The 13,929-nt window shown below is 34.2% G+C and overlaps 1 protein-coding gene across 3 annotated transcripts in view; it reads left to right on the forward strand.

The window, feature by feature from the left end:
* Positions 1–13,929, forward strand: part of LOC135836241 (uncharacterized) — a 125,508-nt gene that overhangs the window by 78,579 nt on the left and 33,000 nt on the right. For all 3 annotated transcript variants that reach the window (XM_065350946.1, XM_065350945.1, XM_065350943.1), the window contains exon 5: positions 6,061–6,244. In XM_065350946.1, the coding sequence (XP_065207018.1) occupies positions 6,061–6,244 (184 nt within the window). The remainder of the gene's footprint in view (positions 1–6,060; positions 6,245–13,929) is intronic.

Consider the following 13,929-nt stretch of genomic DNA (forward strand, 5'->3'; position numbering starts at 1 on the left):
TTTGATCAACCTATAAAATATCATCAGGCCATACCATCAAGACCTCTAAAATATAATAATGCAATCTAAAACTGCAAGTAACAAGATATGAATGTTTTAAACATTTTTTTGTTCTCCTGAAAATTTAGGATTTTGGACTTACGTGGTATTTATACCAAGCCATCGACTGATGGTTCAAATGTCCAAAAATGAATATCTACATTTTCCAACTCAACACGTGACTATAAAATTTGCAGAAATATGCCGAAATTTGAGAATCAACTCGTCGACTATCATTTTCATATAAACCGCACATTTCAGAGAGGAAAAAAAATCAAAAAATCCAACCAAATTTAACAACTGAAAAAAAATATATCGAGTAAGAACAACGTACGACAGCTAAAACACATCGATGCACTTTTAGGAGCACACGGTGGTTGAATGCTGATTCGGTTTTTATCAGAATTTAGACAAGCTTTAAGCGGCTTACTAGTTGAAAAAATAATTAAAAATAACATGTCGACGAAGGATAAAGAATAGAGGCGTCGAGCAAATTATGGCAACCGCGATAATGAAAACGAAGTGACAGTTAGAAAGAAGCCGGGCGTTAAAACGGACAAGGAAAAGTTTTTGAAAAATCAACATTTACCGAGTTAATTATTAAAAAAGGACCGGTGAAGAAAGCGACATTTCACCGTTTCAACTTGAACGTATATATAAAAGTTGAGCATGGCCGAGACGTCGTCGTCGTCGTCGTAGTCGTCGTTGTTGTAACGAAAACGACAACGTTAGCAAGAAAGATAATCTTCTTTAATATAAGCAGTCGACTTACAAATAAAATCGCCAAATGTAAAAAGCCTGCGCGAAATTGTGGAGAAAAAATTTACGTGAGAATAATACCTACTTTTTTCACTTATCCTATCATCGTTTTGCTACATAGTATTTTTAGTACCTAAATAATGCGACACGGAATTCGTTCGAGTATTCTTCGCGCTGCTGCTGTTTCGTTTCGAGATGTAAATTGAAGATAGGTGTACGTTTTAGTCGACGACGATGGTTAATGGGATGATGGGGATAGGCATAGACCTGGAAAAGCATAGCAAGGAGATCCGCTGTCATCGGTCAATTAAAGTTCGATGCGAATGTTGTACGCGTATAGAATGTCACTCTGTCAACGTAATGCGATAGTGAATTATTTAATACCCATTTTCACATTTAGCATCAAAATCACTACCTACCTACATTTAGCTATGCCTACCTAAATTTTTAATCTATGGTAGGCTATAGGTACTTCTTTCTTAATCCTAAAAGCAAACGTAGTGAAACAGTAATTAGGAAGAAATGGAGGTATCAACGACGAAAAGGTTTTCAAGCCATCGTAGCTTTTTTTTTATCAAAATGAGAGAATTTTCATTTCAAAAAAGAAATATTACAATTTGGAATAATTTTCTGAGAATTTAATTTTAAAAGCTAAGAATTGGGAGCAAGTGTGTCTCAAAATGAGAAAACATGAAAAATTTGGACTAAAAAAATTGTATTTTCTTACTTGAAGTTACTGTAGTCAAAATACTACCAGAAACGTTATTTTCCGAAGTGATTACTGGCCTTTCAATTTTTCATTCATTTGGGACGTTTTTGAGCTACCATTTTGAGAAATTCAAAATCGGCGCCCTGTAGCAGTTTCAATTACTCAACTGGGCAGCTAAACTTTTCTTGTGAGCTATCCTCTTGAGTCCCCACGATCCAGTAACAAAAAAAATAGGAAAAATTTATGTCAGAGTGACCGGAAAGATCTCTTGTGAGTTTTGCGCCAGGAGGGTTTATTTTTGTTTACTTTTTTTGGCATATAAGCATTTCTCGAATGAAAAACTTGGAGTCAAAATGTTTAAAAATAGGAAATACATTCAAAATTTATTCAAAAAGCAACAGATTGAGTTGACCAGTTAAACAAACGATTATAATTTGAATAAGTCAAATCAATCGCAAAATACTGATCAGCAATTTTTTAAAAATTTATCAGTTCAATCAACTTGCTTCTTGAAACTGTTTCATGACGTATGATTTCCCATTTCACCAACACGTTCAAGTTTAGTTCAACGAAGCCTAAAACGGATTTTACGTTATGTTTGCAAAATTAGGTACCCTTGTTTACGTACGTAACGAAAAAATTCGCGAAATTATTCACGCTAGAATGATTCCATCGTTGGAGCGAATATTGAAAAATGTGATTTAATAAAACAAACAATTACTTTTTAGTCTCATTCAACATATCGCATAATAAAGGCAAAGGGTGTAAAAGCACGTGGAGTGGGGCGAATATATAATGAATAACGGAGGACATATTGTAAAAAGCTGACGGCTTTTTCGACGAATCGGCAACAATAAAACGATAATAACATTTTATTTACCTGTTGCCTCTTCGATGTTGTCGGCAAAGAACGGACGAAATTTCGTATTCACGTTTATGCCATATAGAGATATACAGCAACGATGAAGGGTGGTCATATACGTAGAATAGATAATTCGGCGTACACGTTAATAAATGCATGCGAATGAAAACTCGAGCCAGCAAAGTTCATTAAAAATTCTGCGAAAACTACGCTAGTTTTTCTGGCAGTTTGTTGGTAATTTTTAATCAGAAATTCATTATTCGGTAAACGAACGCGAACGTGCGTCTGTGTATAGGTGAATTATTATGCGAGAAGGAAAATAAACCACCCGGTATATTTTTCATTTCAAGCCGGAGCGCTTTATGTTTAAAAAATGTCAAAGCTTTTGAAATAAGATCGATCTTTTAGGTGAGAAAAAAATTCCTCGAGAACTTAAAAGCATTTTAAAAGTTGAAATTTCATTCTTAAGTGGGAGACGTTTCAACATCATTGAAAATATAATTTCAGCCTCCCGAGAATATAATTACGTTCGTATTCGTGAACTCGACAGTCGACGCGGCGCTTTCGAAGTGAATTACCTTATACCTTATAAACATCTGTTTTTATCAGCGTTTATGCATAAATTATTGAATCCCCTGAGCCGGAATCGAGACTGAACGCCGACCTATAAATATGTGTTTTCTTTACTTCAACTAAACTATTAAGGCGTGACTTCGCCTTTGGAATTTGCGTGATGCGATTTTACATTTTCGTCGATAATTTCCTCCAAAGGATGCGAAAATATTGAATTTTCGTTCGCGTAAATATATCTACTTTCTCGATGATGTCGAGTGTAATGGTTTCCGATGTCGAGCCTGTGAGACGAGATTTCTTATTGAAATAGTGTTAATATTTTTTAATTAGCTGACTTACGTTGTTTGCGTGACAGGAAACCGAAGTGAAAATGCAAATTTCTCGAAATAAATTGAATAAAGCGGCGTGTGCTTATCGACGTTTAATGAATGTTTTCAATATAAGTACTTGGTTAAATTCTTGATAACATTATATTATGTACATGTACATGTACAAACAAAAGTCGTGTTGTACTAAACTGTTGATTTTCCATAGAATTGTCTCCTCTTGTCTCTTTTCTCTTTTCTTCTTCTTCTTTCCAGATATGAGCCAACATTTCTATCGAGGAAAATTTTACCACATTTGATTCCTCATTTATATATATTTCCATTATAGCTGTCCAATAACATTCTCCCAACATCTTACAAAGTTTCATAGAAAACTTGAACCCAAAAAATAAAACCTCAAAAAGTGATTCTATAGTTAAAATTGAAGTGTGATCAGATCAGGAGATAATTTATTCATCTATCAATATGTACGTACCTGTAATATGATTTTGGGTAAATTTTTCGAAATTTACATATTTCTCTTGTAGAGTTCTTCATTTCTTAATTAGTCAGCTGTATATTTTTGGATGCAAAGATGAATGAAAATGTCAGGCAAAGAAACCACTCACGATATCCACTTTCGATTAGTAAATGAAAATGCGATTTTTGAATTAAATTGCCACACCTAAAATTTTACCTGCTCATTGTAATTTTTCAATTTTTAACAAATTTTTGAAAATCCAAAAATTGTGATTTTCGAGAATTTAGGTAAGTATGTTTTTAAAAAGAAAAAAAAATGTATCTGTAGTTCTTCAATAAAAGTGAAGAAAATCAATTCTAAAATCAATATCAAATCACTAAACCAAATAATATCACTTCCATCCCAATTCTGGAGCCTCCAGCACGTAATTTTCAATTTCTCCAGAAGATGCAAAAATTCATTTGGTAAACTAGAAATCAAATTATAACTTTTTTTTGGCCAGTTTGAGTTTGCGAAGTTCTAACAAATGAGACGGTTCCCAGGCGGACATCTTAGGTATGTTTTTTTGACCAGCAATGTTTGATTATTTACGTTTTTCACCTTCATGGTCAAAATAAGATTGACCGAAAAGTCGATTATCTGCATTAGCTGCCTCCTTTTTTAAATCGAAATTTCCAAGAAAACACTTTTCGTCAGAAATAAAAATTACTGATCATTTTTTTTATCAAAATTTCCAAAAAGATTCGCTTTTTTCCTAAAAAAAAAAGCAAAAAATCTCACCCTTGGTCAAAATTAATTGCCAATAGTTTCGTTTCTTGTTAAAAATTTCCAATTTTGCGCAAAAAATTTCAAAAACTCCTGATTTTTTTAAAAATCATGCCACGGTTTTGTTATTTTACAAACAAAAAAAAATGGCAAAAAATCTCACAATTTAATCTCACATAACACATAACTCTCCCGTTTTCAACAAAAATGTTTGAAAATGTATCATTCTTTTGTCACAAATTCGTTTATTTTGGAAAAAAAAATTCAAAAAATCATACTTTTTCCAAAAGTTTGCCTAAAAGTTTGCTTTTTGGTCAAAAACTGCCGGAAATTCTAGCTTTTTAGCAATTAAAAAGTCTCACTTTTTCACTTGAAATAGCCAAAAATCTCCCAGGAATGTCGTTTTCTTAATCTAAGAAATGTATTTAAAAAAGTCTCACTGCTCGAAAAAAGAAACTGTGAAGAAATGTAATTTTCCGCTAATAATTCCCAACAGTTTTTCAAAATTGTCAACAGTCTTTTTTTTGCCAAAATTGAAAATAAATCCTATTTTGTAAATCAAAATTGACATAAAAAATCTTTTTGTGTTAGAATATCAGAATGACTGGTTCTTTTTTATCAAAATTTCCAGAAAGTCTTGCTATTTTTGTCGCAAAAATCTTACTTTTCTAGTAGATAACAATCCTAAAAATCCTGTTTTTTTGCCAAAGTTAGGCTTCCAGAAAGACTGCTTTTTTGTTAAAATCCTTTTTAAAAAAGACTCGTTTTTTTCTTATCATAATTTTCCAAAAAGTCTTTAGGTACATTTTGTTTGTTAAAATTCAAAAAAAATCCTACTTCATCAAAATTCCAGGGAAGACTTTTTATTTCTGAAAACTGCCTGAATGGTTTAGGTACTAAAAATTAAAATTCAAGAAATTCTTACATTTTGGAAATTAAGTTTTTAGGGATTTTTAATTTGGGGGAAATGTCGTTCGGGGAACATCAACTCGGAAAGTAGAATTTGAAAATTCAGTGGTCGTTATAAAAAAAACAAACGTTCGAGGAAATGGTCATTCAGGGTGATGACGGGTATAATGGAGTCGAGGGATTGCCCCAGAATCTAAATTCTGGTACGATTTGCTTTCCTCAAACTTCACAGTACTTACTTGAGAAATGTTCCAGGTCTAACTAAAATAATGGGAAAGCAACAAAGCATACCTATAAATCTAAAAAGTAACTAGAATTCTGTGCGCGAGTTAATCTGCATAGTATATGTATGTATAGACCTCTACAGCCACGTTTCCATTTCGAATTGTCACCGGAGAGATTTAAAAGTGTAAAAATAAAACGATTTTTGGTAAAACCAACAAAAACAATTCAGCTTGGAATTTAGGTAGGTACACGGAAAAAAGGCGCACCGTGTGATAGATTTGATGGATTGTTTAACCGAAAAAGTGTGGTTAAGGGAGGGAAAAAACACGTAGTACTAGCATAGAACACCTATCCCAACCTACGCAATCCGTTTACAATATAAATTACATTATCAAAGAGTTTTTCACGATAATGGAAACATTTTTTTTTACAGTGTGTAACGTAACGATAAGTCAGCAAAGTATATTTTCCGAATCGAGAAGTACTGTTGGTCAAATTAAATCACCTTCTCTACAAGGACCCGCATTGTGTTGGTATTTATTGCAACCAGATCCGGGCCATCGATTAGAGTTGCAGATATATCGTCTGGTTAATGTGGGACGATTCAACGGAACCGGGTAAATAGTGATTTTTTTTCTATACTTTAGTACTTTATACTCTTACTCGTATACGTTGTTGCGTATTTCGGCGTAGTGGAAAAGTTTCACGCGTTTGCTAGCACGCTTGGTATTCAACGTCGGAATGAACAGATTTCTTTTTTTAAACTAGCTTTATTAACTCGTCCGATTTAAAAATTTCATCAATTTAGCCTAACGTTGTAAAACCATTTACATTCTTCGAATACCAATGAAGCGTGAAAAAACAACGCTTTACAACGGCGTCAATTTTTAACTAGTTAGAAGAGTAAAATTTGCAGAGAAAAAATCATTGCGCGAATATCAGCGTGTTTTTAAGGAAGAGAAAAAGAGTAAAAAAATTGTTTAATTTTCAATCATGCGAACTAATGGTGAGTGGAAATGTTGTCGAATGCAAATTTTGATAGATTTTCTCAAATCAAGAAATACGATTAAAGATACACGTTGAAACGCTTCGCACGTTTTAAAGATTTTTCCTTTATAAACATAACATTCGTGTAACTAATGATGTCTTATCGAAACGTGCAGTATTTTTTAAAATTTCACTTTCGAGGGTCTTTTAAATAAGACATTATTTTCGGTAAAAAAAAAAAAAAACGAATTTGAATAGAAAGAACGTTTATCTTATAACCGAAACATCTTTTTAGTTGAAATTTTTCAAGTATACCTGGTTGACTACCCACGTACCTACCTGAATATATACCTACCTTTGTATGCATTCGTGTCAAAATGTTCTTATTCAAAAGATGTAAATGCCAGACAAGGATGATGAATATTATATTACCATATTACATATGTAGGCTCGTAACTCGTAGGCGTATAATACCTACCTACCTACTTTGTGGCGTATTTTGAGATGGAATAAATTTGTGTATTGTTTGTTTGGTTGGTTGGTTTTTGAGACGAAAATTTCCTCGTGGGAATTTTTTTATGCCTAGGATTGCATATTGAATGCAAGAATAATCTGAATCAGAGTCCTCGAGAAATGTTCATACATAAAATTATCAAAATTTTGAAACTTCTCCTACCACTAAAAGGAGGATGTTTTAGGATCAAATTGGCGTCTTCGAAACCTCAACTACTTATCTGATACGTATAGTTATAGGTATACGTACTTAAATATTTATTTTTGAATCTGAGTCATCGATCGGTGTCTGCTGACCAAACTTTTTGAAAAAAAAAGAAGTGCTAAAAAAAAATGATGGTTCTAATTCAAAAAATAAATAAAAATCCAAGCTCTTGCATAATTTTTGGGGAAAAAATCCGAAATTGGGAGAACAGAGAGATGCTTGCTGACTGCTGAGAGGTTGGTAATCAATTACAAAAAAAATACGGTTTATTTCTGATACATTACGGGTATTTTATGGTAAATTACAGTTATTTTCTGGTAAATTACGGTGTTTACTGGTAAATTACGGGTAATTTCTGGTCAATTGTGGGGAATTTTGGGTAAATTAAATTTTTTTTGGTAAATTATGGAAAATTACTGGGAAATTACGGGAAATTTCTGTTAAATTACGAGTGATTTTTGTAAAATTACGAAAAATTCTGGTAATTCTGGTAAATTACGGGTAATTTCTGCTAAATTACCGGTAATTTCTGGTCAATTGTGGGAAATTTCTGGTAAATTACGGGTGATTTTTGGTAAATTACGAGTGATTTCTGGTAAATCACGAGTGATTTCTGGTAAATTACGGGAAATTTCTGGTAATTTTGGTAAATTATTGGTTACTTCTGGTAAATTACGGGTAATTTTTGGTAAAGTGCGGGTAATTTTTGAGTAATTACGAATAATTTTTGGTAAATTGAGGGTAATTTTTGGTAAATTACTGGGATAATTTGGAGTAAATTAAAAATTACAGCTAGATGATTTCTGATAAATTCATTTCAAATGTGATGAAAAATGAATAAAATTGAATAAATGATCAGTTCCTAAAAATCTAGTTGGCCTAATGTCGATTGTCGACCAGTCGCTAAAATACAATCTGGAATAAAAAGTGAAGTCACTTAATGATGGATTCTCGCTGTTTCAGCATTAAAATAGTACCTTGCCTACCACTGAAATTTGGAAAAATGTCACATCTCTTTTATCTCGAAAAGTTTTTCTTTTTTCCTGCTTTTTATTGTTTTACGAGAATTGCAATATTTCGAAAATATTTACAAAGATATCTACGAGAAATTTTTTGCAGCTGAATTCAAAAAAATCATAAATTTTACATATCCATAAAAAAGTTACAATTTGATTAAAAACCAGATTCTTTGAAAGTTTGCTACGCTGTAACCAAAAGTAAAAAAAAGGTCGTAAATCTGATGAAATTTATTCTTATTTTAAATTTTGGTGAGTTGGCAACACTGCATCCTTTCATTCTACAGCTAGAGCGAGATTATACACTATTGTACTATGTACGAGACTAAACGAGTATTTCAATTTGGTAAAAAAATTGCGGAATAAAAAATACATGTACACGTTTCAAAGGAAATGAAACGCTATATACACAGCAACAAAGTTAACGCCAGCCAGCGCCAATGCTCCCACGTATAATCGCAATTATCATCATAAAGTGATTTTGAAAACTGATTTTATATTTATGCGTTTTTATTTCTCGCAGTCCAAGGGATCCGGAAAGCAACGATATTTGTATTATACATCCTTTATTCTGTTGACTTTCACTCAAATCCCATTTTATTTTGCTATTAAGCCTTATACATTTCACATTATTTCCACTGGGATTAAACTGATCTGGAGCAGCGGAGTTTTGTCGTGTATATATACGCGCGATGGCAGCGAAACGATGAATTTGGCCAAAATAAAATTTAAACGAATTTTACGACGTTGCGGTAACATAATTTTTCGAAGCGAACAAATAAAATTAAATAGAATTAATGGACGGCCGAAGGAAAAAATAACTGGAAATCATGTCGTTCGTTTCTTCGGTTTGGCGATATTGCGAAACGTAAATTTCTTCCGACCGAGATTTAAAAACTCGAATCAATTTTTAGCGAATATTTTTTACAAAACGTTGCCGAGTGGATTTTTTAAACATTTTTAAAAATAGAGTTTTTTTAGCTTCCTTTTGTGGGTATATAGTATAGGTAGATTTTTAAATACAGGTTGAAATTTTTTACATAATTTAGTAGGCCTATTGACAGGAGAATATCGCGTATTTTTATTTGTTTATGAAAATTGTAAAATATCATTTTATTTTTACCAAACGTCTGCGATTTGTGTTAAAATACCTTAATACGATTCAAAAAAATCTCGCGTTTGTAAGACGAAAGCCTATTTTAAGAGGTTTATCAAAAACTACCACCGCGTTTTGTAAGTATCACAAAGAGAAATAATTTCCACGCATTTAATCGCAATACCCGAGCGGAAACAAGAAAGTGATTTTTTTTCCTCAGCCGAGTGAAACCGATACAACGAGTAGATGGGCTATAAATTGGTACCTTTGAAAATCTAAATAGAAAAGCTTCGTTTACAGCGGATATCGGTTAGAGGTACTTTAAAAGCGGCAATTAATGATGCACAAGAAGCCGAATCGGTCTTTCTTTAGCTCACGAAAGATACCTATTATAACTATCAATGTGTTTTGTACCATTGTAAGCTACGCTACAGTTTCCTCATTCTATCAAAATGAAACGAAAGCCATCGCCAATTCGCCATACTTGTGATTTAGATTCATGTACCTATAAGTGGGGAGAAAAGTAGAATAGACTTAGGTAATGTCCATCTCGAAATTTGAAGGGCAGCATTGCAGCATGTGTAGGTATTCGAAAATTTTTTATGAAAATATAGAATAAGTAGGTACTTAATTGTGGTATCCAATTTAGAAAACAAAATCATTCACTTGTGAATGTGAATTAGCTTGCTGACCGACACGTCGTCTATAACCTATTCTTACCTACCAGTAAAAACAAAATCATCACTCTGGGCCAATATTGAAAATTTCTTAGAAAGCGACTTAAAATAGATGTCCTAGCAGCATAGGTATCTACTGACCGCCAGTGTGAATTCCCAAGATCATCTGTCCGCCTGTTCTTTTTTCTTAAGGTCGTTGACCTGCCAATCTCATTTCTCAAGGTCGTCTGTCGGTCTGATTGTCTTGTCTCTTAAGATCACTGACCCGTCTCGTCTGTCCTCTAAAGGTCGTCTGTTCATGTATATGGCCTCCTAAGGTCACTGGCTCATCTAACTTGCTTCTTTAGGTCATTGACCCACCTGTGTGGATTCCCAAGATCATATATCAGTTTGTCTGGCTTCTTAAGGTCATTAACCCGCCAATCTGGTTTCTCATGGTGGCTGTCTGGCTGTCTGTCTGCTTGTCACGCCTCTTAATGTCACGTTGACCCGTCTGTCTGGCTTCTCAAGATCGTCTGTCTACGTATGGCCTCTCTCATGTGTTACTTCTTAAAGTCATTGGCCTTTCTGCCTGGTCTCACAAGGTCATCTGTCTAGCTGACCAAGGTCGTCTGACCTTTTATAGGTCATTGACCCAGCTTCCTGCCTTCCCAAAGTTGTGTCTCTCTGTCCGTCTGACTGGCTGTTCAAGCCCGCCTGGCTTCTTGGGTGCCTTCTGAAGGTCATTGACCTGTCTACATACATGGTCCCTCAAGGTCGTCGTGTGTCTGTCTGTCAATCTTCCATTTGACTTTTTAAGGTCATTGACTCATCTGTCTGGCCTCTCAAGGTTGTTTGTATTCCTGTTTGGCCTCTTATGAGCATTGACCTGTGCACCTGTCCGGCCTTTCATGATCATTCGTCTACTCTTGTCAACGAAAGGGTGCAAGTGTGTGTTGATAGTGTGTTGTGTGAAGCTCGTATAGCACAAAAAAAATTGTTTGCTTACATCTCCTTAACAGAAATGGCGGACTTCTATTAAACCCACTTTTTCCAGAACTCGGGTTTCATTCGACAAAGTTTTCTAAAATGGTCGAAAATGAAAATTTTCAGAGGTAAAATTGCTCCGGTTGTACGTGGTATAGAATTTTGAACTTTTTTTTTTCAAATTGTAGTACTTTGAGTGAGTAATCGACGAATAATATCAAAATCAGTGCTGCCACTTTCAAAAACTTGAAAAACCTGATTTAAAAACTTATATATAGGTAATTTAAATGTAACCATTGATCTCGGCGAGTAAAAATTCTGAAAAAATTCTCAATTTTAGTCCATTTTATGTAGGATAACATCAAAAAATTGGACTGGCATTTTTTTTCATTTTCGACAGAAAAAAATTACAAGTTTTTACACTTGTTGCAAAATTACCATCAGAAACCTAGACAATGAAAATTGTTGCACTTTTGAGGTATGTATTTTACCAATGTGTGGACGAAAACGTGAAAAAAATCCCCCTCTCCCCATTTTGTCAACGAATTGGCTAAAAATGCCATTTTTCGTGCTATAATTTTAAGAGTAAAACATATTGAAAAAATTTCGCCGCCGTTTTAAACAAAAGCAGGAACCTAAAAAATGAATATTTTTGTAATTTTTGAAATATTTCACCAATATGTAGAGTAGACAGACATGTGAAAAAATCTCCCCTCCCCCTCGCCCAATTTGTTTGCGTCATTCGTCATCGTTTGAATGACTTCTACACATGATCTGATTTTGAAAAAAATCGGTTGAGCACAAATCCAAAATAAGTTTTTCCGAAAAAGAAGTATTTAATTAATACTTTTTAAGGAGGGAGGCTCAAGCTTTCTCGCCAATTTTTGTCAAAATTTAAAATAGGTACATATTTTTTCTCACTCCACTCCCCCCTTAATTTCTCCAATCACTAAAGAAAGGCCAACTCCTTCTCATTCAGTCACGCCTCTCCTTGTTTTTTAGAGTCCTTAAAATTATTATTCTCGATATGCCACATGCTCCAGCCACTAAACTGATCACTTACTCTTGAACAGACTAGAAAAATATTTGGGTAAAGCCAGGAAAAAAACGGACGAGCGAATTAATGAAGAGTACGTATTTTTATAGGCAGCCATCTCGTTATATAAAATGGCAATTTGGGTTATAAACTTGGGCACTATGTAGCTATACGTAACGACACTTGTCTTTCTTATTTCATCAACAGATGTGTCGTGAAATTCAAGTATATAAAAAAAGAAACTGTTGCTTTTATGGCCAGCTCTACTGCGCCGCAACAAACGGGACATTATTAAGCTGCGGTGTAGTACCTCTATCTATAAATTTACCTGATATGAAAGTTTTAAAGGAGAGGATTTCTTATCGTATAGACCGCAGCATCTTCCATACTCTTAGTCGAGTCAACTTAGATACAAGCTGTAATCATCATTGTGACCAGATCGTCGGAATTTGTTTTTAATTGAGCTTTCGAATGGTGAAAATTGATTGAAAAAATGGTTTACACTGATAGGTACAGAAATAATTTTGAGTTTTTCTATGTCATAAAATTAAAAAGCTGAGAAAAACGTTGGTATGATTGAAAGTTTTGAAAACGCGTTGTTTTGTTTGGCAAATTTTGAGAAATTAATATGATCACCATTCTCTTTTCGTTTTTTCACAATTTTATATCGTTTCGCAGAGTTTATAATTCTGCATATTTTTTTAAAAATTACGATTAGGTACCTACCATCTCAAAATTTTTTCTTCCGACATATGGTCCCTATATGGCATCACTCAACGGGTCACATACATAAATAGGTACATTGCGATCCGCATAAAAAGACCCAAGATAAATAGAGAAAACCCAAACAAACAAATAATTCTGTTAAGGAAATTTAGAGGTTGTAAAAAAAAGCCACCGCAGCAGATTGTTTTCTCGTCAGCAATAAATCAGCGACTCATTCTCGCGGTTCATTTTGCGGTGGTACGTACGCGGAATGTGATGCACATCGACGCGGTGCCAGGCGAAAACACGCTTCAGATTATGTTTACTGGATTAAGTATCGCCGGTTAGTCTGATTTATGGTAGTGATTAATATTGAAAATAAATTAGTAACAGATCGTTCGTTTTGCCAAGAGTAGAGGAGAGAATATAGTACGAATACGTAGACAGACGCGCGAGAACGACGCCATGTATTGTTCGCACTAGTGTATGGAGTGGATGAGGTAGTATACGTATCCGAATGAAGGGGAAAACACGTATTTTGAATACCGATGTTGTGTGCCATTGTGCTGGGCGAATAAACACAGCGAAATACGAGTATATGAACGCAACCCTCTTTACACGTATGTGTACTTTTCCTCTCTAATACACATTCGCAGGTCCTTTTGCTTTTCTCAAAATCATACACACATAGTAGATGTATAGTATAAGTACAAGTAGGCGAGATACTACACAACTACCTATACAATATTTCAGAAACGAAGGTATTCTCGTAGGTAAGGTGTAGCATACAAGGCGTCCGATGCTGCAAACACATATACACTATACACAGGCACACACGATTTTCGAGTTTAATTTATGAGGTGCGCCAATGTACACGCACACATTCTCACTCTAATTTATGTTATTTGTATCTTGGTCTAATAAGTTAACAGCACACGCTTGCCATATTAATTTTCGTTTTACTCGATTTACCAAATTATGTATCTTGTACTCATCTCAAAACCTAGGCTATAGTTGTTTCAACTGTAACCCAGACTCCACTCTCGTCGTCCTTTTTCTCCTTCACCCCTTATTCCCTGGCCACTGCTTTGTTCGCGTATA

This window comes from Planococcus citri, chromosome 2, assembly GCF_950023065.1.
Source record: "Planococcus citri chromosome 2, ihPlaCitr1.1, whole genome shotgun sequence".
In the NCBI taxonomy this organism is placed as follows: domain Eukaryota; kingdom Metazoa; phylum Arthropoda; class Insecta; order Hemiptera; family Pseudococcidae; genus Planococcus; species Planococcus citri.